The sequence below is a fragment of the Heteronotia binoei genome, chromosome 10, assembly GCF_032191835.1.
Source record: "Heteronotia binoei isolate CCM8104 ecotype False Entrance Well chromosome 10, APGP_CSIRO_Hbin_v1, whole genome shotgun sequence".
Taxonomy (NCBI): Eukaryota; Metazoa; Chordata; class Lepidosauria; order Squamata; family Gekkonidae; genus Heteronotia; species Heteronotia binoei.
The window spans coordinates 32,003,820-32,026,123 of record NC_083232.1 but is presented as its reverse complement, the minus strand read 5'-3'; the positions used below and the strand labels follow the sequence as shown (position 1 = coordinate 32,026,123).

General features: G+C 41.5%; 1 protein-coding gene across 1 annotated transcript; it reads left to right on the top strand.

The window, feature by feature from the left end:
* Positions 1 to 2,787: 2,787 nt before the first annotated feature.
* LOC132578353 (uncharacterized) lies at positions 2,788 to 18,323 on the top strand. The gene is made up of 6 exons (XM_060248297.1): positions 2,788 to 2,854; positions 3,333 to 3,486; positions 5,863 to 6,023; positions 7,831 to 8,034; positions 10,582 to 10,763; positions 12,787 to 18,323. The coding sequence occupies exons 1-6, from the start codon at positions 2,800 to 2,802 to the stop codon at positions 18,304 to 18,306; spliced, it is 6,276 nt and encodes a 2,091-aa protein (XP_060104280.1). The 5' UTR covers positions 2,788 to 2,799; the 3' UTR covers positions 18,307 to 18,323.
* The last annotated feature ends 3,981 nt before the right edge of the window (positions 18,324 to 22,304 follow it).

Below are 22,304 nucleotides of genomic sequence, written 5' to 3'. Positions count from 1 at the left end.
TCAGGAACGGAGGCAGATTTCAATGAAAGGTAACCCAGCATCCTTTAACATGAGCCGCCTCGGTGGGGAGGGCGGGATATAAATCGAATAAAATGAAATGAAATAAAATGAAACATAGAATGCATCGTTGTTTGTAACACCTTACCTTTTTGTTCAACAACACCGTTTTCCTGAGGCACTGCTACATTAGCCACTCTGTGAGATATCCCATGTATGTGCCTCCAAACCAGGGGATCCCCTGCCCCCACCTGGGGATTGGCAACCCTAATGGGGCTCATATCTATTCAGGTATCAACCTCTATTTTACCTCTACCAACACAAACCTCCATCAGCTGCTCATAGAAGGCTCGATTGTCTAGAACAGGGTTCCGCAGTGCAGTTCCTGTAAGATGTCAACTTGTAACTTCCCCTGGAGCCCACTGAGCTTTGCAGGAAGTGGGTGGGGCTTTTGTAAAGCAGGGATTTGTATTGGCTGCCATATGGGCATTTTTTTCCTGGAAAAAGAGGTGCCAGAACTCTCAAGAGGAAAATGAAGGAGAAACACATGTGTGCCCCTCACAAATTTTTAAACATTTTTTTGAGATTTTTGTTTCTACAATGGCTTCAGAACTCCATTCCACCATGTTCCCCTAGGAAAAAAAAGCCCTGACTGCCCTCATTTGAATTGCAAGGGCTTCCACAAATAAATTAGCAGCAGGTGCCATAGGAAGATCATTTTTATAGAAAGGTCATTTTGACAAGCACAGGTTCAGGAGTATATAGAATGGATCCTGTGCAAGCTAGAGACACCAATTTCAAAGGCAGGTAGAGGAGAGTCAGCCGGAGATCCCCTGCAAGTCTGGTGTCTCTAGTTTGCACAGGATCCATTCTATACACTTCTGAACCTTCTGAACCTACACCTGTCAAAATGACCACCATCATTTTGATAGGCACAGGTTCAGGAGATTCAGAAGCGTCTATAAAGCACTTTCCTGGGGGCACCTTATTTGGGAGGCCGTGACTCAGATCCTGTAATCAAATCATCACCAAACTTGGAGGGCAGGTAGAGGAGACTCAGCTGGAGATCCCCTGAAAGTTTGGTGTCTCTACCACATTGGGGGGATTTGTGACAGTCTGTGGTTCATGAAGCGGGCATGCCATGAACCAAACTGTATTTTCCTGGTTTGAGCCCACCACTAACCACCACACTGCAACATTACACATGGTTTTAAATTTAATTTTAAATATTTATATCACACCTTTTGATCAAAAGAAACCTGGAGAGGATAGGGGAGAAAAAGTGTCAGCAATCGTATTAAACTATTAAAACAAAATATAATCTAAAAGAACCTAATTAACAATCAAAACAGTCACATTTAAAAACAAAACACAAGGGGAGATCAGCACATACCGGTCTCCAAAACTTCATAAATTATGCAAACAGACAGATTTACCTGGAAGGACTTGACCTAGTTCTGGCGCTACAGAGGCTTCATGTCCAGACCCACTGCACCTCAGTAATATGGGGGGTTACATAGTTCACACTTGTAGAGGAGTTAGTGGCAGTGAGGTAGTCAAGGCCTGAGGGGGTAGAATGGCACCACTTTAGATTATAGATGGGGGTCACATTTTAAAATGCCCTTATGTGTTAAAAATGCCCCGTAAAAAGAAAAATATTAGAAACAAAGACAGGGCAGAATCATTCTCCATTTTGTGCTACTCTGGATCCTTTATGAAAGACCATTCAAAAGTGGATTCCAGCACCTGCTGTCCATTCTACTGTCTCAAAGCTTTGCCACCAGATTATTTCCTCATTCTCTGGTGTAGGCAGATCTGAGAGTCCATGTAGATAATATGAGGTGTGTATGGGAAGAGGCAGTCTTTTATCTTGATGCATGTGTGAAGAAAAATCAGGAATATAACTGAGTTACTTCCCTCCAGATGGGGCCTGGAGTGCTCCTGGAATTACAATTGATCTCCAGCCTACAGAGATCAATTCTCCTGGAGTAACGGACACATTCCTAGAGCAGACTCAGTGATCTGCCATAGAGACTAAGAGAGAAGGACGTCCTAGACTGACATCACAACCCTGTTGATCTCCCTATCTTCTCCAGGTCCTTCCCTCCCCGGCGCCACCTCCTGGAGACAGAGCTGACAACCCTAACAAGTGGCTAACTACATATTGTAAAATACTGTACTTGCGTTATCTTTGGTCTGCCATAAGGACTTCCAGTTTTACATATGTTGCAAGTTTCCTGCTGGGAACTTGAGTCCCAGGTGTGTGGGAACCTGATTTGCATAAGGACACAGGCATCCAGAGAGTGAGAGAGTGCTTAAGCAATCTCCCAATTTTTCTTTTAAAATTTACAATGGTCTTGATGGTACTATTTGCCGCATCGGGAAACCTTCATATACCACATGAATATACATGGAGTCCCCATCTAAGCAAATAATGCCCCCCCTGGGGCTGCTTCAGGTCATGAAATTGGTGTGGCAACTACTTAAACACTCAGCTCCCCGCCCACAGTACAATCCCAGTCCAAATCAGGCCTCATATGTGCCTGGGGGGAACTTACAATGAAAATCCTCATGGCACACCTGAAGACTTTGAAACACATAGCTTGGAGATTACTCTTCTAATAAATTGCTGGTATGGATATTCAAAGGTGAAGTGTAGAGTGACAAAGTAAATGTAGGTTATCTCTCTTTCTCTCTCTAGTATATGGGCAGCCATCCAATTCTCCAAGGAACTAAGAATACATAAACAGCTCTCCACTTACTGTACCATTTTATTTCATACTCTAGGGAATTCCAATAAATATGGCAGCTGAAGATGTCATTGCTATTGTGGGGATAGGATGCAGCTTTCCAGGAGGTAAGTCTTTAATAAGTAAAAATATTGCACCAAGAATAATATAAGCAACTGGTCTGCTATCTGCCAGAAACAGCATTTCAGCGGGGGAGGGAGTGGGAAGACAAGCAAACGCCATTCTGCCACTGGAAAATTTAGTCCTGATTCAGCCCAATGATTCCAGAACCGAAGCAACCAAAATATTATTAAATGGTGAGCAAGTTTGCAGGCTAGGAATGTTCAGTACCAAAAAGGGAAGAGGATTATCAGGTAGGATATGTGCTAAAAGCATTATGAACCAAAACTACACTTATTCGAAAACAGTCTTTTAAAATAGACTCAAATGTTATAAGAATTGCATGGTTCAATTTTAATTTGGGCAACATTCTAAAAATTAAGCCTTCTCATGAAGACTGAACAAGAGATCCTGAAGTGAGACCTTTTGTAAATAAAGACAAGTAAAGAAGTTTAAATCTTAAAACAATATTTTTTGATGCCACAGGAGAAGGAACTGACAGTTTCTGGGAAGTATTGGAGAACGGCAAAAACTGCACTACAGAAATCCCTCCAGAAAGATTTAACATTAGAGAGTGGTATGATGCAGATGACAGCAAACCAGGTAAAACACACACCAGCCGAGCTGCTCTTCTGGATGAGTAAGTCAAATGCCTAACGCTTTGTTCAGGTTCTCTAAACCTTTTGGGTTGGGAGTGGGGTTACTTTCCATCTGAACTGATTAATTCCCCAATTTATGAGCTTTGAATGTCTCCTAAAATGGATGAGCAATCACAGTGATAACTTACACAGAATAAATCTCCATACCGTCTGAGGTGGTTTTGAGGCGGAACTGAGGTCAAAGCTGTATATGACAGGGACAGGCAGTTTGCTGCTGATCCCACATCTTCCCAATAGCATGTAATTTTTAAAAAGAGGCACGACATAATGACTGCTTTAGCAGCTGTCTCATTCTATCCTTCTCTTCAGGTCCCCCAAAAATCGTGGTCTACACATTTAGCCAAGTGAGCTAAAAAGCTGCTGAGGTGATAGAACAGATGACACCACTTTTAGACCTTGAGTGAGGAAGTCAACATTTTTCAGTGCTTTCCTTCATAAATAATCTACTGTAAGTGGAAGGCTAGCACAGTATGAGAAGGGCTACATGAGAACTGTTTTATGTTATATAATTTTTAAATTTAAATTTCCAGGGAGCGTCTCTTTGGAGGAGCATTAAAAATTTGACCCTCCCACCTGTAGTTTGAAATGGTAAATCCCATCCTGCTGTCTCATAACTGTATTGTTCAAAGACGTTATAGGAAAACAATCACAGCATATCGGCTAGATCATGTATTAAACCACACAGAGCTTTTTTTGGTAGCAGGAACTCCTTTGCATATTAGGCCACACACCCCTGTTGTAGCCAGTCCTCCAAGATCTTACAGGGCTCTTACTACAGGGCCTACTGTAAGCTCCAGGAGGATTGGCTACATCAGGGGTGTGTGGCCTGATTTGCAAAGGAGTTCCTGCTACAAAAAAGTCCTGATATATCCCTAGAAATGGATACTTGGGGAAGGGAAGTGATGTAACATAATGTTATTGCTCCCCATTCTACTTGCCTGTACAACTTTTCCTTGCAAGGGGGGTGGGGGAGAGAAACACTAATACATTCACGTTAAATCATATGTGTTTTTCCCTGACACATATTACCAAGATGTATAGGGATATATAGATTAGTGGCTTGTACACACTTCCACATTACATATATTTTGAGCCGGAGGAGAAACATAAAATTTAGGGCAGGGTATTTCAGTACGATTCTTTGCCACAGAACAATGTGCATGACTGTTTTGTTTTTGTTTTTTGCTAGCAGGGCTAGTTTCTGGTTTTGGAATAGGGTTGCCAAGTCCAATTCAAGAAATATCTGGGGATTTTGGGGGTGGAGGCAGGAGACTTTGGGGGTGGCACCAGGAGCAAGGTTGTGACAAGCATAATTGAACTCCAAAGGGAGTTCTGACAATCATATTTAAAGGGACCGCACACCTTTTAAATGCCTTCCCTTCTTTGGAAATAATGAAGGATGGGGACCTTCTTTTGGGGTTCATAGTATTGGACCCCTGGTCCAATCGTTTTGAAACTTGGAAGGTATATTGGGGAGAGGCACTGGATGCTATGCTGAAAATTTGGTGTCTCTATCTCAAAACTCCCCAGGGCCCCACATACCACCAGGTCAATTCTCCATTATACCCTATGGGAATTGGTCTCCATAGGGAATCATGGAGTGCCCAGCAAACATTTCCCTCCCCCTCCGCTTTCTGATGACCCTGAAGTGGGGGGAGGGCCTCCAAACCGGGGGATCCCCTGCCCCACCTGAGGATTGGCAACCCTATTTTGGAAGGTCCTGTACAGAGAGTGCCTGAGTCACACCCTCTGTCCATGACTGGGATCCTCACTCATGCCTTACCTCCAGACCACCAATCACCCCATCTGTCTGTGTGTCCTTCCTTTCCCCACTCATAAGCTGCCCATCCCATATATCCTTTCGTCAGTGGTGCTGGGCGGTGTATGTAGATAGGGAAACTGCTGTCATTATACACCAGCAGTGTGTCCTTCCTGGCAGTGTGCTTGTGTGTGTGTGTGTGTGGGGGGGCTCTATAGCAGTGGACCCTGCCAGAAACCCCAGATTGCAGCAGCAGCATTGCCTCAAGGTATGCTGATGCCAGCCATGTTTCCTATAGTGTAACAGCTCGGGTTGCTAGCAGGCCTGGAGAAAAGGTCCTATCCCTGTAATGGAGGCTTCATGGGATGTTATTTGCCAGGTGAAGTTATTCACCTTCATTTCATGAAAAAGTCCAGTTGCCTATTTGTGCCTATTAAGTCTCTACTGAAAGTGCAGGACCTCTTTGTGAGGCCTGCTGGCAACTCAAGTTTACAGCATATAGAAATAAGCTCCAGTTTAATGTGCAGGTTTGCTGGATTGTGAATCAAATTTCATATTGAATATTACACCACACCCCGCTTTTTAATTTTTAAAAAAGATTGAATGCCTTTGACAACAAGCTGTTTGGCATTAGCAATGAAGAAGCGGAGCATATGGACCCTCAGCAAAAGCTGCTTCTGGAATGCACCTACAGAGCACTGGAAGATGCTGGAGTCACTACCGAAGACATCAGTGGCACCACAACTGGAGTTTTTGTGGGTGAGAAAATAGTTTGATGCAGAAAACTAGCCTAAGAATATCAAATTAATCTGAAAATGGTCTCAATGTGGTTTATATACCTATCCTCTTAGCAGTGGCTACCAGGGCTGGCTCTGCCACTAGGCAAACTAGGCAATTGCCTAGGGCTCCAGTCTTCTGGAGGCGCCGAATTTGGGTGCCTCCCACATGACTCAGTGATGTTATCAGTGCAGAGGGAGGTGCCAGAAGTTAGCCTTGCCTAGGGTGCCAGACAGCCTAGGGCCGGCCCTGGTGGCCACAAACAATGGGTTGGATTCAGCCACCTTTTACACTCCATCTCATTGAATTCTCCTCCTTACTACACTTGTCATCCAGACCCCTCACCATCTTTGTTGCCCTCCTCTGGACATGTTCCAGCTTGTCTATATCCTTCTTAAACTGTGGTGACCAAAACAAAACACAATACTCTAGGTGAGATCTAACTAGAGCAGAGAAAAGCAATACCATCACTTTGTATGATTGGGGCACTATACTTCTGTTGATACAGCCCAAAATTGCATTCTTAGCCGCTGCATCACACTGCTGACTTGTGTACAGTCCACTAAGACCCCTGGATCCTTTTTGCACACACTACTTCCAAGACAAGTCTCCCCATCCAATAATTATGCATTGGATTTTTTGAACCTAAATGCTGAACTTTACATTTATCCCTGTTAAAAATAATTTTATTTGTCAAGATTATCCTGTATCCTGACTCTGTGTGCTGCCATATTTGCAGTATTCCCTCTTTTAAATAATCCAGATCACTTATAATGATATTGAACAAAATAGGTCTGAGGACAGATCCTTGAGGCACTGCGCTTGTCACTTCTCTCCCAGAGGATGAGGAACCATTAACAAGCACAGTTTGGGTGCAATCTTGTCAACCAGTTACAGATCCACCTAATAGTAACAGGATCTAAACCACGTTTTACCAACTTGTCACAAGATTATGTGGAACCTTATCAAAAGCCTTACTGAAGTCAAGATAAGCTATGTCTACAGCATTTCTCTAATATAACAAGGTAGTAACTTTTTCAAAAAAGGAGATAAGATTAGTCTGACATGACTTGTTCTTAGGAAACTCTTGCTGGCTCCTAGTAATCACAGCCATTCTTTCTAATTGCCCAAGGACTGACTGACTGATGACTTGTTCTGAAATTCCCAGGTATAGACTTCCTAGATATAGATGTATTTACCAGGATTCCCCTTCTTGAACATGGCGACCACATTTCCCCACCTCCAATCTTCTGGCACCTCACCTGTTCTCTAATAATTTTCATAAATAATGGAGAGGCTCAGAAATTACATCCACTAGTTCTTTTAGTATCCTTGGATGCAGTTCATCTGGCCCTGAGGACTTCGTTTCATTTAAATAAACTAGGTGCTGATGTAGTACCCCTATGCCAGTCCTAGGCTGCAACTCCCTTCCCTCACCATGTTCTGTTTTGGCCATATTTAGCACTGTTTCCCTTGTAAGAGAAGACTGGGGGAAAGTAGGAATTGAGCAGTTCTGCCCTCTCTTCATAATAATGCTAGTGTAGATTTCAGTGATGTTGCCAGTTTGGCATAGGATACCCAGTTGAAAGCCACACCTAGCCTTAAACTCATTAGATGACCTTGGGCCAATTAGACTTTCACAAGCTAATTGACCTCATGGCACTGCTGAGAGGATAAGAGCTCAGCCTCCCTTCCTTGGACAGTGAGCAGGCGAAAGAAGCAGAAAATTTGAGTGTTTGCCTGTCTAATTTTCATGATGGTCTTAAAATTAGTTTTTCTGTATTTGCAGGTCTAATGAATCGAGATTTTGAGTCTATACATAGAAGAGCAGTTGCTGAAATTAACCATTTTGATGGCACTGGTACAGCGATGAGCATAGCAGCTAATCGGATTTCATATACTTTTAATCTGCTTGGTCCATCACTTGCTATTGATACAGCTTGCTCATCATTCCTATACGCTTTGCACATTGCCTGCAAAGCCATTAGACAAGGTACTGGGATTTAAATTAATAGATTATGAATGTGAACACTGCACATCTGAAAGTTTGGTTCTTGTAAGTGTAGATCAGTACATGAACAACCAGCTCTTGCAAACTGTATTCCTGTCATAGCAGGATTCCTGACAGCCTTACCTGAAGAGTCTGTGATGGTGTGTGTGGGGGGTCCTTTTTGATTTCACATTAGCGTTTCTCTACACAGCATGCTTTTCAGGTGACAGTTCTCAAAGTTGTGCCCAGAAATAATTGTTAAAATGAAAACATCACCTTCAGAATTCCAGCATGCCCTGTAGAAAACCCAAGAGAAATTAAAATGGACATTTTTGCAGTGCACAACGCAACTGCTGATGGTTTCTCAGCAAGGCTCATTCTTCCGTATATTCTAGCTTTAGTACTGGTCAGGCTTTGTTTCTCTGCATGACTCTTTTCCTTATTATTTGCAAAAGACAATATATTAAGCAAATAAACAAATATATACTAATTTTAGTTACTTGCATAGATTTCAGATTCAACTTTTCTTGTTGCAGCATTTGAGTTACCTTTATGCAGACTGTTGATTTTGTTTGTAAAGCACAGTATATGCAGTAATTTCAGACAACCATTTTTTTTTCCTGGAGATTTTGTGACAAACTAATTCTTGTGTGTGTGTGCATGTGCATGAGAGAGATAAGCAGATGTTACTGTTTTGGAAGAAATTGAAATGGTTTTCTGTCAGTCCAAGACAGGATGTTCTCCAGCAGTGTTTCCCAACCTATCGTCAGGACACAAAAGTGGGTCACAAAGCCTTTGAAAGTGGGCAACAGGCCAGCTCTCCCTAATAGCATCACCTGCCCTTTGCATCCTTCTTTTTCTTTCCTTTTCACCATCTTCTTTTGGGACTGACTCAGCATGCCTGGACATTGGAGGTGGGGTGTGCTATATCAATTTAAGTGTGTAGAGGTGTTATCCCCTTGAATTGGATGCTTTTTTTGTCTTAACCTGGGAGCTGCTCTGTCCTCACTTCTCATTTTGTCCTCTTCACTCTATTTCTACATGGCCTTTCATGGAAACACATCTCTGCGGGTCTGTCCTGTAGATACAGTGCTGTACTCCCACACACAGGATGCCAGACAAGCTGGCCATTTGTGATAGGGAAAGTACTCTTTAAAGCAGGCTTCTCTCTCTGCTTTTGACTTCCACCTGGATGTGAACTCTATCTACTTGAATAAATGTAAGTCTGCCATTTTTGCAATATACTTCTTGGGAGATTTAGTTACTGCACTCAGTATCACACTTCTATGACTAGGCAAACTCTACTATATTAACCAAATAACCGAGTACGTCTCACATTCTCATCTTCCCCTCCCTCTTTTTGACAATAATAATGGGGGCGGGGGAGGAAGTGTCTGGAAACCAGTAACTTCATGGTAGTAGCTGAAAGTGGGGAAATGGTGGAGTGTAGCTGGGAACTGTTCAGTCTGCCATGGGGAAAAACAGAGGAGGAGACCAAGAGGGGGGGCCTGGGCTCTGTCTTGGTGCTACTCCTTCAGCATCCCAACATCGTGCTCAATCCCCTATAGTATCTCCTTGCCCTCTATCTGCTGTGGGAGATGTACTGCACTGAGCCCCTTGCTGCTAGCCTTTCCACTGCCGTCTGCCATATTCATAATTTTATTATTAATTCTGGTGGTCTCTCTCTCGGCTTGGCTTCGCGAACGAAGATTTAAGAAGGGTGCAATAGTCCACGTCTGCTGCAGGCTCGCTGGTGGCTGACAAGACCAATGCGGGACAGGCAGGTCCGGCCACAGTGGCTGCAGGGAAAAGTCTGATTTAGGGTGGTAACGGCATCCTTAACAGGTGCTTTGTTACATAGCTCCTGTAATCTTTAACTCAATGGGGTGCTGAAGGAGAAGTTTTGCTTTACATTTTTCTCTCACCTCTCTGAAGGAGGCTTGTTGACAGGAGGCTCCCCGTTGTGTTTATCAGCCTACAAATTGCTGGATTTAATTCAAGAAGTGTGTTAAAGACTGGCCCAGTGCCAAATAAGGACTGCCTTCCACTTTTCCTTTTTCTTCTTCCCTGCCTTTTCAAGTAATAATCAGCTCATCTGACATATTCATGTATCTACAGCATCCCTCATGCACACCTCAATTATACTGCTCTAGCCAAGCTGGTAGAGGCAGAGTAGATTAATTCCTACTTGCATAGGGTTCATAGTGTGGTGCCCTTTCTGTGAGGTTTATCAAAAACATCTGGTTGGGCTCCATAGAAAATAGAATTCTGGAATCGATGGTGCCAAGGTCATAGTTTGCCTAGAGAACCAATTAATAGCCTTTTGCGCTAGACCTGGGTGGGTCCCTGCACAAAGTAAATTTGTGGGTCATAATACTAAAAAGGCTGGGAATAATTGTTCTGTGGTTCTAAGATAAAATATATGTGTTTGTAAGAACAGTTACTCTGTGTCATTAAGTCACCAGTTCCTGGGAGCCATGCAACTGGAACATCATTTTATCACTTCCATATTTTAAAGCTTGAACTATGCTTTAATGTATTCTGCTACAGGAGACTGTGAAGCTGCTTTGTGTGGAGGAGTGAACTGTATCATAGATCCTCGGACATTTGTATCATTGAGTAAAGCAAAGATGATTTCTCCTGATGGAATCAGCAAACCCTTTTCTAGAAAGGCCGATGGCTATGGAAGAGGAGAAGGTTGTGGTGTTCTTTTGTTAAAGCCACTGGCAAAGGTAGGAGACGTATTGCATTAAAAATATTTTTTTATGTGGCACATAATCATTACCAGTTATTCTCACATGTCAAGACCAACATCAGAAGTTTGGAACTGAGATGTTAAAACTTCCTCAGTTTGGAACTTCTGAGAGAGCCAGTTTGGTGTAGTGGTTAAGTGTGCGGACTCTTATCTGGGAGAACTGGGTTTAATTCCCCACTCCTCCACATGCATCTGCTGATGTGACCTTAAGTCAGCCACAAGTTCTCACAGAGTTGTTCTGCTCAAGACCAGTTCTGGGAGAGCTCTCTCAGCTGCACCTACCTCAGTCATGGGGTGTCTGTTGTGGGGAGGGGAAGAGAAAGGAGATTGTAAGCCACTCTGAGACTCCTTTGGGTAGTAAAGGGCAGGGTATAAATCCCAGCTGCTGCTCCTCATCTTCTTCCAAATTAATCCTAAATCTGCCTGAAGTTTGTGCTCAGCCTGTAAGTAGTTCAGCTCCACACCAAACATCATGCCCATTGCCACAGTAGCCTCTTTGCCTTTCTCACTGAAGCCTATCTGGCAGTGGTGGTAGCAGTGACATTTCTTGGGTCTTGCAGTAGCAGTATGGGTGGCAAAACACAGGGAAATATAGTGGTATAAGGACTAAGAGGATCTTGGTAACTATAATTCTGCAGGATCTGGGAACTCAGCAGTGCCTTGAATGCCAGGATGCTTACGAAATACGTTTTCTCAGTGTTCTTGGTTCCTTAAAAGGATTTAAATATTGTAGCGTAGAGGGTAATCATTGAAATATTTTTAACCCCAGTTTTCTTCCACATTGAAGACCCAACATGGCTTAACAGTATCACACACATTAAAATAAATTTAAAAAATACACCATGAAGATGTCTCGTGCTGGTACAGGTTTTGTCAGCACAGTTCACAGAGGGCCACAGCCTGCAAGCCACAGATCCCCAAGGCCCAGCTAGGACCAAACTTTATATTATCTGAAAAATGTGACCGATAGAATTCCCAGTGATCATATAGACCATAATTCTGTTGCTATATGAACACCATGGGAAAGTTTTGCATAGACAAAATGAAACAGTCACAGATCAGCTGCAAGAGTGTCATTTTACAGATCAGAAAGAGTCTTTTCAGCTTGAACTACTACTTGGACAAAACAGCTTTGGCAGGAGCCTAGGATTTTCAGCTCCTGTCTTGGAAATTCCTGGAGATTTGAAAGCAGAGCCAGGGGAGGGCAGGCTCAGGGGAAGGGAGAGTTCATGATGGCACAGAGTCCACCCTCCATAGCAGCCATTTTCTCAGTTGTCATTCCAGATGTCCAGGCCCCACCTGGAGATTGGCAACCTTACATGAGTTCCTCCTAACAACCCCTCCCCCCAGGCAAGAGTTCAAGCCAGTTTAGACTTCCTCTGATCTTTGAAATGTCACTTTTGCAGTTGATATGTGAATGCAGGGGAAAGAAATTGAATTTCAGAAACTGACAATTATCTAGTGATGTGTTTTGGCCCTTAGGTGAGCCATTCTGAATTCAGATCATCATCATTTATAGTCTGCTTTCCCACTGGGACCTGAAACAGATTACAGCCAATCAATGAGATTACAAATATATAATATCACTCAATCAGTAAGCAGGTTTAAAGGCATTATAACAGCATTTAAATCTAACAGTAAAGTTTCCTAGGGGATGCATGGCCTTTACAAGGATATGTTCTTTTACACTGTAGAAAATGTTAATGATTAATGCTGTGATCTGAGAAGAAGAAAGAGCAATAGAAGGCTGTACATGGTAAATAGAGTCAATGGTGGGACTACTGGAAGGGGTTTTGGTAGATGTGAAGCTAAAAATATAGTTGGGGGAAACATGACATGGAAAGACACAGAGAATATGGGAAGAAGGGAATTCTATTCTGGAAAAGGAGCAAAAAATCAAATAGTAGATGATCATTAATAAAAAATATCTGTGATTAATGCAACAGTTATTTTATCTTGAAAATAATAAATATTCCTTGTCATCTCTTCCACATGAACAGACAAAAGAAAATTTCAACAAAATATGGGGCACTATCAGCATCAGTGCCGTCAACCAGAATGGAAGATCCGTCACTCCAATCACCAAACCATCTCAACAGGAACAGGAAAACTTGCTACGTAGCATTTATCCATCTCATGTCGATCCATCCATGCTGCAGTATATTGAGGCCCATGGCACAGGAACCCCTGCCGGAGATCCCACTGAGGCCGAGAGTATAGGCAACATCATTGGTAAAAAGAGGCCTCCTAACCTGCCCGCTCTCAAGATGGGCTCCATAAAAGGGAACATTGGGCACACGGAGTCGGCTGCTGGGGCTGCAGGCTTAATCAAGGTTCTTCTCATGATGCACCATGGAAAGATAGTCCCCTCGTTACACTTTTCTGAGAGCACTAGCAGCATCGATACACAGAGATTAAATCTCTCCATTCCAACTCATGTGGAGAAGTGGGAGGAGTCTAGTGAATTTGGCAGGGTGGCTGGGGTCAACTGTTTTGGATTTGGGGGCACTAATGCCCATGTTGTTGTCAGACAGGTTAAGCAAACCCCAATTCTTCCCTCAATCAAAAGACCTGTTGAACTGTTTGTCCTTTCTGCGGCTTCCGGTCACTCTCTCAAACTAGCACTGGAAGACACTGCTAGACGTGTGAACACAAGTGAGTCAGTAATGCTCCCAAATCTGGCCTATACATTTGCCTGCAGGAGAAGCCACCTAAACTTCAAATATAGAAAAGCATTTGTGGTGTCTTCTCTGCAAGACTTAGAACAGCAGCTACTATCTGCAGCTGAAATGGAAATGGTTCCATCCAAGAAAGCTCCACAACTGATTTTTGTCTTCTCTGGTAATGGCCCGAATTTGAAAGGAATATTCAAGACTTTGTTGAGATCTGAACCAGTGTTCACAGATAAATGTAAAGAAATAGAAGGGTTATTTCAGCAATGGATACGGTTGAGTATCCTAGATCTGACTGAAAATGATGATGATGACTTGACAAGGCCCGATATAGCCCAGCCCTTACTCTTCATCCTTCAGGTGGCCTTGGTCGCTCTCTTGCGGCACTGGGGAATGAAGCCAACTACTGTTCTTGGCCACTCAGTTGGCGAGGTTGCTGCTGCCCATTGTGCCGGCTTTATTTCCCTGGAAGATGCTGTCAAGGTCATCTATCACAGGAGCAGGTTACAGGCAAAGGTCACGGGAGGCAGAATGCTGGTTGTTGGTAACATCCCCGTTCAAGAGGTGTTGGAAGCCATTGGCGCGTACTCTGGGAAGGTCTGCATTGCAGCGTTTAACAGCCCTCAGTCTTGTACCTTGTCAGGAGATGCAGATTCCATCAATGCCGTTCAGAAAGATCTAGCTAAATTCTTTGATGGAAGAGATGTATTCCTTCACAATTTAAATGTACCAGCTGCATATCACAGCCACATGATGGATCCAGTACTGGAAGTGATAGCAGGAAGCCTTTCTGAGTTAGAGAAGCAGAAGCCTGAACTAGAGATGATTTCAACAGTGACCGGGAAGGCTGCCTCAGAAGATGACCTTGTTTCAGGCAACTACTGGGCCAGACAGATTCGAGATTCTGTCATGTTTGCCCAGGCCATTCGGACTTCTGTGAAAGATAAGCAAAATGCTGTGTTTGTTGAAATTGGTCCCCACAGAGCATTGCAGAGGAACATTATTGAAACATTAGGAAAGCAAACTAAAGTCTTTCCTTCCTTGCAAGTTGACAGAGAGTATGAGGTACTTCTTACATTAATAAAAGGCGTATTTGAACTGGGGTTCAGTCCAGATTGGCCACATCTCTATGATGGATATCAAAGTGTACCAGCAACATATCCCAGGTATCAGTTTGATCGTAAGAAGCTGAAGTTCCACTTAAACATGCTACAACAACCGGTTCTCAAAACCTCAAAACACCCTTTAATTGATAGTATCAGCAGTGACAATACAGAATTCACATCGTCCATATCTCAGGTGCAGACACCGTACATCTATGGGCACAAGCACAATGGTGTCACTCTAGTTCCTGGTGCCTTTTTTGTTGAACTTGCTTTAGCAGCTGTGATGACTAGTGCAAGACTCAACATTCCCTTGCAGTTTGGTCAGGTGATGGTAAGGTTTATATCACCTTGTGTTTTAAATGAACATTCCCATGTTTTGAAAGTAAAAGTTGAATTGCAAAAAGAAGCACATGATTTCAAAATACTATCCCTGTCGGGTACAGTTTATGCATTGGGCCACGTCACATGGAGCCAAGAAATACCACTTGAAGAAAAGAGTATTTCCTACACAGATATTTTTCAACGGTGTAGCTCTTGCATAAGCAACAATGCAATCTATGAAATGTTATCTTCCTTTGGCTTCCAGTATGATTCAACAGTGAAGCAGATGAATGATGTTTTTTACTGTAAAGAACTAAAGGAAGCTATTTCTTTCATTAAAGTGAAAAAACAAATTGCAGCAGAAACGCATGAGTATTTTATCCATCCAATACTCTTAGACTGCTTTCTGCAAATGACAGGGGTGATTATTACAAAAACTTCCAAATATAGTATCGGATTTCCGTCTTCCATAAACAGCCTTGTCATTGTCAGACCTTTGGAAGAGGAAATGCTGATGTATCTGAAAATAAGCAAATCGACAGAGAAGTACATAGAGTTCTGTGGATGCTTTACAGATAAACATGGTTCCATCTTAGCTGAGCTGAAATGTGTTAGGATTACTCTTATGAAGGAAGCTTCCAGAAGTGAAGATAATATGCTATTTGAAAATAAATGGAAGGAAATACCACATTCCCACATGATCCAGAACTCAGGAGATACACCCAAGGCAGCAGTGTTTGCTGATAATATAGGAGTCTCTAAGCGGCTGCAAAAATTTTTACATAAAGATTCTAAGTTTTTGATATACAAAGACTGGGAGAAATTGCTGGAAGTCAGAAGCTTGGAATCGCCTGCACAGGAAAAACTTAAACTGGTGCTACAGGATTACACCAATGTTTTGTTTATGTGGGGAATCCAACAGTTAAATGAAGGAGATCCAGACTCTGTGGTTGCAGATTTATCAAAATGCTGTGAAGCTCTTCGGCAAATCATTATTGCTTTGAGAGCAAAGAACATTCATTCTTCCATCAAGATCATCACATACAGGACTGCAGAGAAGTCTGTAGACCACATTAATCCTGGCTTTGCTTTGTATGGCATGATGCGAAGCTGTATGGTTGAAGTTTCAGAAATCACATTTCAGATTATTGATATTAGTACCACAAGCACAATGGACATCTCAGCCTTAGCAGATGCTTTAGTAGAATATAATGATGATTATTCTGAAATCCATATCCATCATGGGAGAACATATGTATCTGAGATCAGACGTTCGTTGGTCAAGGATGTAGATGACAATTTACCTCCTCAAGCTTGTCAGAGTACTGAGTGCTTCAGTCTTTTCACTTCTGACCCGTATGAAGTGAGGGACTTATTTGCTGAGCTGGATGATAACACTGATATTCCTGTTGATGATCACTGTGTTGAAGTTCAGATTGAAAAAATAAGTCTCCATTCTGAAGACTACTTTCCTGTTAGTGTCTCTAGCAGTAACTTTGGAAACACGTTATACTGGAATTCACAGACAATTGATAAGCACAGGCTCCTAGCTCTGGATTGCAGCGGGACAGTAGTTGCAGCTGGCAGCAAAGTGAGAGGGGTTAAGGTGGGAGACCACATTGCTTCATGTTACCCAGTGACTGCATCTTCCAGAATCAGGATCCCAGAGGCGGCTTGCTTTAGCACTCAGAAATTCCCATGCTTTGAAACTGTGCCATGTGTATCCTTCTTTAGAATAGCATGGGAGGCTTTGCATCAGACCTTGCCAGAAATGAAGGGATCTTTAGGCATTTTTTCTACTGAACCAGAGTCAGTTTTGTGCAAAGTGTTGCATCTATCAGCTCAGGAAGCAGGATGGAAAACCATATATACAAGATCTGACAGCAATCTGGAGCTATGTGCTGATCAATGCAATGCCCTCATTTTTCTACCTCCCCTAGAAAGGTTGCCCAAAGATGGTTTAGGTTGCTTTTCAAAACTCCAGGATGTAGTAGTAATATGTGACAACCACCATGCAGAGTGTCTGAGATCTCTCATCAGAACGGATTGTGAAAACGTTCAAATTCATATTCTCAGTCTTACCAGCATTTTTCAGAAAGCATCTCTGAAGAAAACAACAATGCCTTTTTCCAGTTGGGTGGAGTCATTGCAACAGAAACAGTTTCTGAACTTACCTTGCTCAGTTTTCCAGCAAACAGAGAAATGTGAGAACTTGGGTTCTTCAGCATCATCCCATCTTACCAGAAAAGCTGTCCCCTTTGTAATGTTAAAAGGTAATGTGCACAACCACCTTTTTTCAGATATTCCCCTGTATGGAGGAACGGGGAAAATGTTTAAGGAGAATGCTGTTTACATAGTTACAGGAGGACTCACTGGGCTTGGCTTTGAAACAGTTAGATTCATTGCTGAAAATGGAGGAGGAGGCATTGTGATTCTTTCACGGAGAAACCCAAGTGCTGAGAAGCAGAAAGAAATAAGGGATTTGCAGCAGCAGAATAAATGGAGCAGAATAATCACTCAGCAATGCAATGTCATCTTTAGATCTGACGTTGAGAAAGCTATCGGTGCAGTTGGCAAGATCTTTCCAAAGTGCCCAATCAAAGGGGTATTTCACAGTGCTGTGGTTTTACATGATGGATCTATTGAAGCCTTGACCATATCTGATTTTGAGGAAGTTTTCAGTCCTAAGGTTGCAGGAGTCATGAATCTTCACCACGCTACTCAAGGGCAAGATCTTGACTATTTTGTATGTTATTCATCAGTTACTTCATTCCTTGGAAATTCAATGCAGGCAAACTATGCTGCGGCCAATTCCTTCCTGGACCTTTTCTGCCATTACAGGAGAAACCGTGGACTTGCAGGACAGTCCATTAACTGGGGTGCCTTGAATCTTGGATTACTGCAAAATCAAAACGAAATTCAGAATTTATTAGAATCAAAAGGTATAGGGATTCTGCAAGTGAATGATTTTTATGAATATTTTAAGTACAGTTTAATTCAGAACAATCCTCAACAAGCGATCATAAAGTTCAACTTCAAAAATTTAACCAGTTATTTCATTTCGCAAAATCCTGCATTCAGAAATCGCATGCATTCAGTCATCATGGAAGTCAGCGGTGGCAAGCATGAGGTTTCAGAGCAAACTGTGTCCCAGGACTTGGTTCCAGTAAAAAATGAAGACTATATCATGTCCTTGATGAGCCAGCTCAGTGGTACAGATCCAAGTGATATTGCAATGAATTCATCACTTTTGTCCAATGGCATTGATTCTATGTTAGCCATGACTCTGCAGAATCGCATTTTCCAGGAACGAAGAGCTAATATACCACTTGTGAAGCTGCTTGATCCTAATACTACAGGGCTTAATCTTGCATTGTTTCTAGAAGAAAAATCTGAGGAAATCAGAAATTCTGACAACTAATGCTTCAGGAATACAGAATGCTGATATTTTTGCAAAATTTTATATTACTTTTGGAAGTCTAAATAATGATAATAATTACTAAAACTCAATAGCAGCCTACTGAATTCTTATTTCATGTAACCTTTTTCTACCATGAATTTTAAAGGAAATGTACTAATTAAGATCTGCTAAACATTCTGGTTTTCACGTGTTCATTTTTCCTTTCTCTTTTGAAATTGGGTCCTGGATCAAGTAAGTATCAAAATGTCAAACATGAGTCCAATAGCTCACTTGGAGCTTTGATTCTTGAAAGCGTATACTCCCAAAATCTTCTTGGTCTCCCAAGTGCTAAAGGCGTTGAATCAAACTGCTATTCCAGACCAACACAGCTCTCCTCTGAAACACAGAATTGTGTCATAAATCTACATATCATGTTTCATTGTAATATTTCAGTGTTCAAAGAAAGATGTTGCACTGTAGTTTGTTCTACCTCTCCTTTAAAATATAAAATAAAATAAGTGGTTGTAGCTGAGTGACATGCAGAAGATACTAGGTCCAGTCCCTAGTATTTCCAGTTTGAAAGTTCTTTAGTATTATCTCTAGCCTAATTTTAAACCTCACAATATTAACTAAGATACAAATATATGGTACTGTAGAGAAGATTGTGTCTCTGAAAATATCCATAACAATGTTCAGTATATTAACAGAATAACACTCTTCTAGGAAAACCAGGCAATCAAAACCTAAAGTAAGATTTAAATGTGCAGTCAAATTGCAATCCTATACATGGGGCATTTTTAAGAAAGGATGAGTGGAGGTGCTTCACCATTGCCTTCCTCTGTATAGCAACCCCAGTCTACCTTGGTGGTCTCCCATCCAAGTACTGACCTTGGTCAACTCTGCTTAACTTTCAAGCTCAGATGAGATTGGGCTGATCAGGCTGCTACCAAAGCACAGAAGTGGTATAAAAAATCTAAACATATGTGATTTTATACAAATTTTGTTCCTTAAGCCACACATTTCCAGGGACTTCACTTTTTTTTTTTAAGACTTCATGCCTTTTGATTTATTTTGTAAATCAAGCCCAGTTGGGGAAAAGAGATTGGGCTTCTCATTATAACATTCATTATTGAAACGCAAATTGGTAATTAAAATATTTTTGTTGCCAAAGAAATTTAAATCTCTCTGCTGATGAGAAAAATGGAAACTCTCCTTTGTTTGTAGAGCGCAGAGGTCTACTCATGTCCAAACAAGGGAACAAGCATTGATGCGTTGGTACTTTGTTCCACAAAAATGCAGCGGATAGTTATAGGAGGACTCACCGGGTTTGGCTTGGCTTTGTTGGAGTGGGTATCATGAAATCACCATCATGATTCAGGCATAGTGAATTATAATAAAACATCTTGAGCACTTCATATTAACTAAGATGAGCAGAATAGAACAGCATTCTCATAATCACATTTCGAGAACACTCTGGAATTCAGCAATTCGCCACAGATTATTTATTTTTGCGTCTGCTCTCAGCAGCTTCTGTTACTTTCAGCATGTACAACAACAAAAAGAGCAACACCACCCTTGCTCCTATGCCTGTTGCTCACCAGAAGAATCACAAATACATTGATAAAAACGTTTGGTTCAATTACATCTGTAAAATTTAAGGCCTGGAAAAGCTAACTTGGCTACTTGAAGTAGCTGGAAGCCATTGATGGTTTTGCTGCAACTTGGCTTCCTTTCTTATTTCACTTCCAGCAAAACTCCAATAGTTCTCAAATCCCTAAATAAGTATAAGGTTGCATTTGGAGAAACTGTGGGGAAACTATAGAGCAGGGGTGGCCAAACTTGCTTAATGTAAAAGACACACAGAATCAACGTCAGTTGTCTGAGACTCACAAGACACAAACATCAGATGTTTGAGAGAGGAAGGAAGGAAGGAAGGAAGGAAGGAAGGAAGGAAGGAAGGAAGGAAGGAAGGAAGGAAGGAAGGAAGGAAGGAAGGAAGGAAGGAAGGAAGGAAGGAAGGAAGGAAGGAAGGAAGGAAGGAAGGAAGATGGATGGTGAAAAAGGGATGTAAAAAAGCAACTTTAAATGCCTTCTCCAGGCTGCTAGCTAGCTTGGCTTGGAGAAGTGATTTAAAGAGACAAATGCTTTCTCCAAACCAGACAATGGGGTTGTGGGGGCTTCAAGAGCCACACAATATGTGTGAAAGAGCCAAATGTGGCTCCCAAGCCACAGTTTAGTGTCCCCTGCTATAGAGTTTCTGATTATTCCTAGAGTGACATGATGCTACTTCAGATTTTTTCCTGGAAATGCAGTCACGATGCACATGACACCAGTGGCCCCTCCCATGTCCCTGCTCATTCCCAGTTCCTGCCTGGCAGATCTACTATGGGACCTCATCTGCTGAATAATGACAACACATGCAGAATTCTACAGAACTGTGTTTTGTGTTCTGAACCAGATAAAAAGTTTGGGGTGAAATGGACTCATTTTGTCATGTGCAAAAATTCCTTAATGTGGGGAGTATTAAAGCAATGTATTATTCAATTGTAGATTTAAAACTTTTATGCTGTATTTATTCAATTATTTTAACATGTTACTTTTAATCTGAATGTTGATTTTTCTTCAGACCAATACATGGGGGTGCCATTGCAGGTTTTAATTGTGTGCATGTGTGAAAGGGACATTCAGTAACAGAAACAGCACTACAGGCAAGGGTTAAAGGCTCATTGTGGAGTATATCCAAGATTAAACAGTAAAATTAATAATATATTTAAAGAGACTTTTTAAAAGTTTCATTGTAATTATTGCAATGTTATTGACATAGGTAAGATGGATATTTTTAAAATGAAGAGATATTTTAGTGTGCATATCGAGTTTATGGAAGAATTTAATTAGTTATAACAACTGTACAGATCTAGTGAGCTGTCCAGGGATAGTGTTGCTCCTTTAATCACATCTGATCTGAAAACCTGACTCATTTTTGTAGACAATAGCATAACTGATCAGATGCAGGAAGTAGATTGCAAAAACAAATGCATTGTAGTATCTTTTATTAGTGTGAAGAAATACATTTTTTCCTGGGGGGTTTGAACTGAGCTTAACCTCCACTTTGCATTTTAACAATCCCAATCAATGTTTAATACAGTCAAAGACCCATCAAATAATGGCAACAAACAGCGACATAACATCCATATGACAAAATGTACAGCTCAAGATAAACACAATTTAAAATTGGGCATGTAATTTCCAAAATGTTCAGGTCTAAAATATTAGGCTTAAAATACTGGATTAATTAATTTCCACCAATCAGCTGTTTCCAGTATTTTATGGCCTCCCTTGTAAATGATGCTACCTTTAAGGTAATTTCCTGGTCTCTATCTACTAAGAGGTTATCTAAAAATTGGATGTTTCTCCCTGGAAACTGGCTACAGATCGGTGTTATATAAGTTGTCTGAATGTTCTGGTAAAATTTGCACTCAAAAAGCACATGTCCCTTGTCTCTGTTCTCCTCTCATTACAGATACACAGTCTTTCTTCATAGGGATGCTTTTTATATTTGCCCTCTGTAACTGTTGAGGGTAGCACATCCACTCTCAAAAGGGTAAATGCTTGTCTATAATCAGCTTTATCAAGATTCTGTAAATATGGTATTATAACTTGGTTTAAGTTCTCAGTGCCTGAGAGACAGCATTTAAACTGAGATAGAGCATGCTGACTTTCAACATCCAGGATTCTTTGGTTTAAGAATGGTTTAACAGAACTGTATTCCAACTGCAACAAAAATTGTTTAGAGAGGCCATAAAACCCCAATTTGAGCTCTGCTTCCTTAAACCAATATGGTGTCAAAGAATCCCTCAATATTACATTAACTAATCCAGCAGGTTTGCACACTTATTTAAACCAATATCAGATTATTTAAACCAATATCAGATTACAGCAATCCACAAACGAGCCTTTAGAGTGATTTTCAGATGAATGATGAGGTTAGAGACACTGTTCAATATGTCTTAAAAACATGG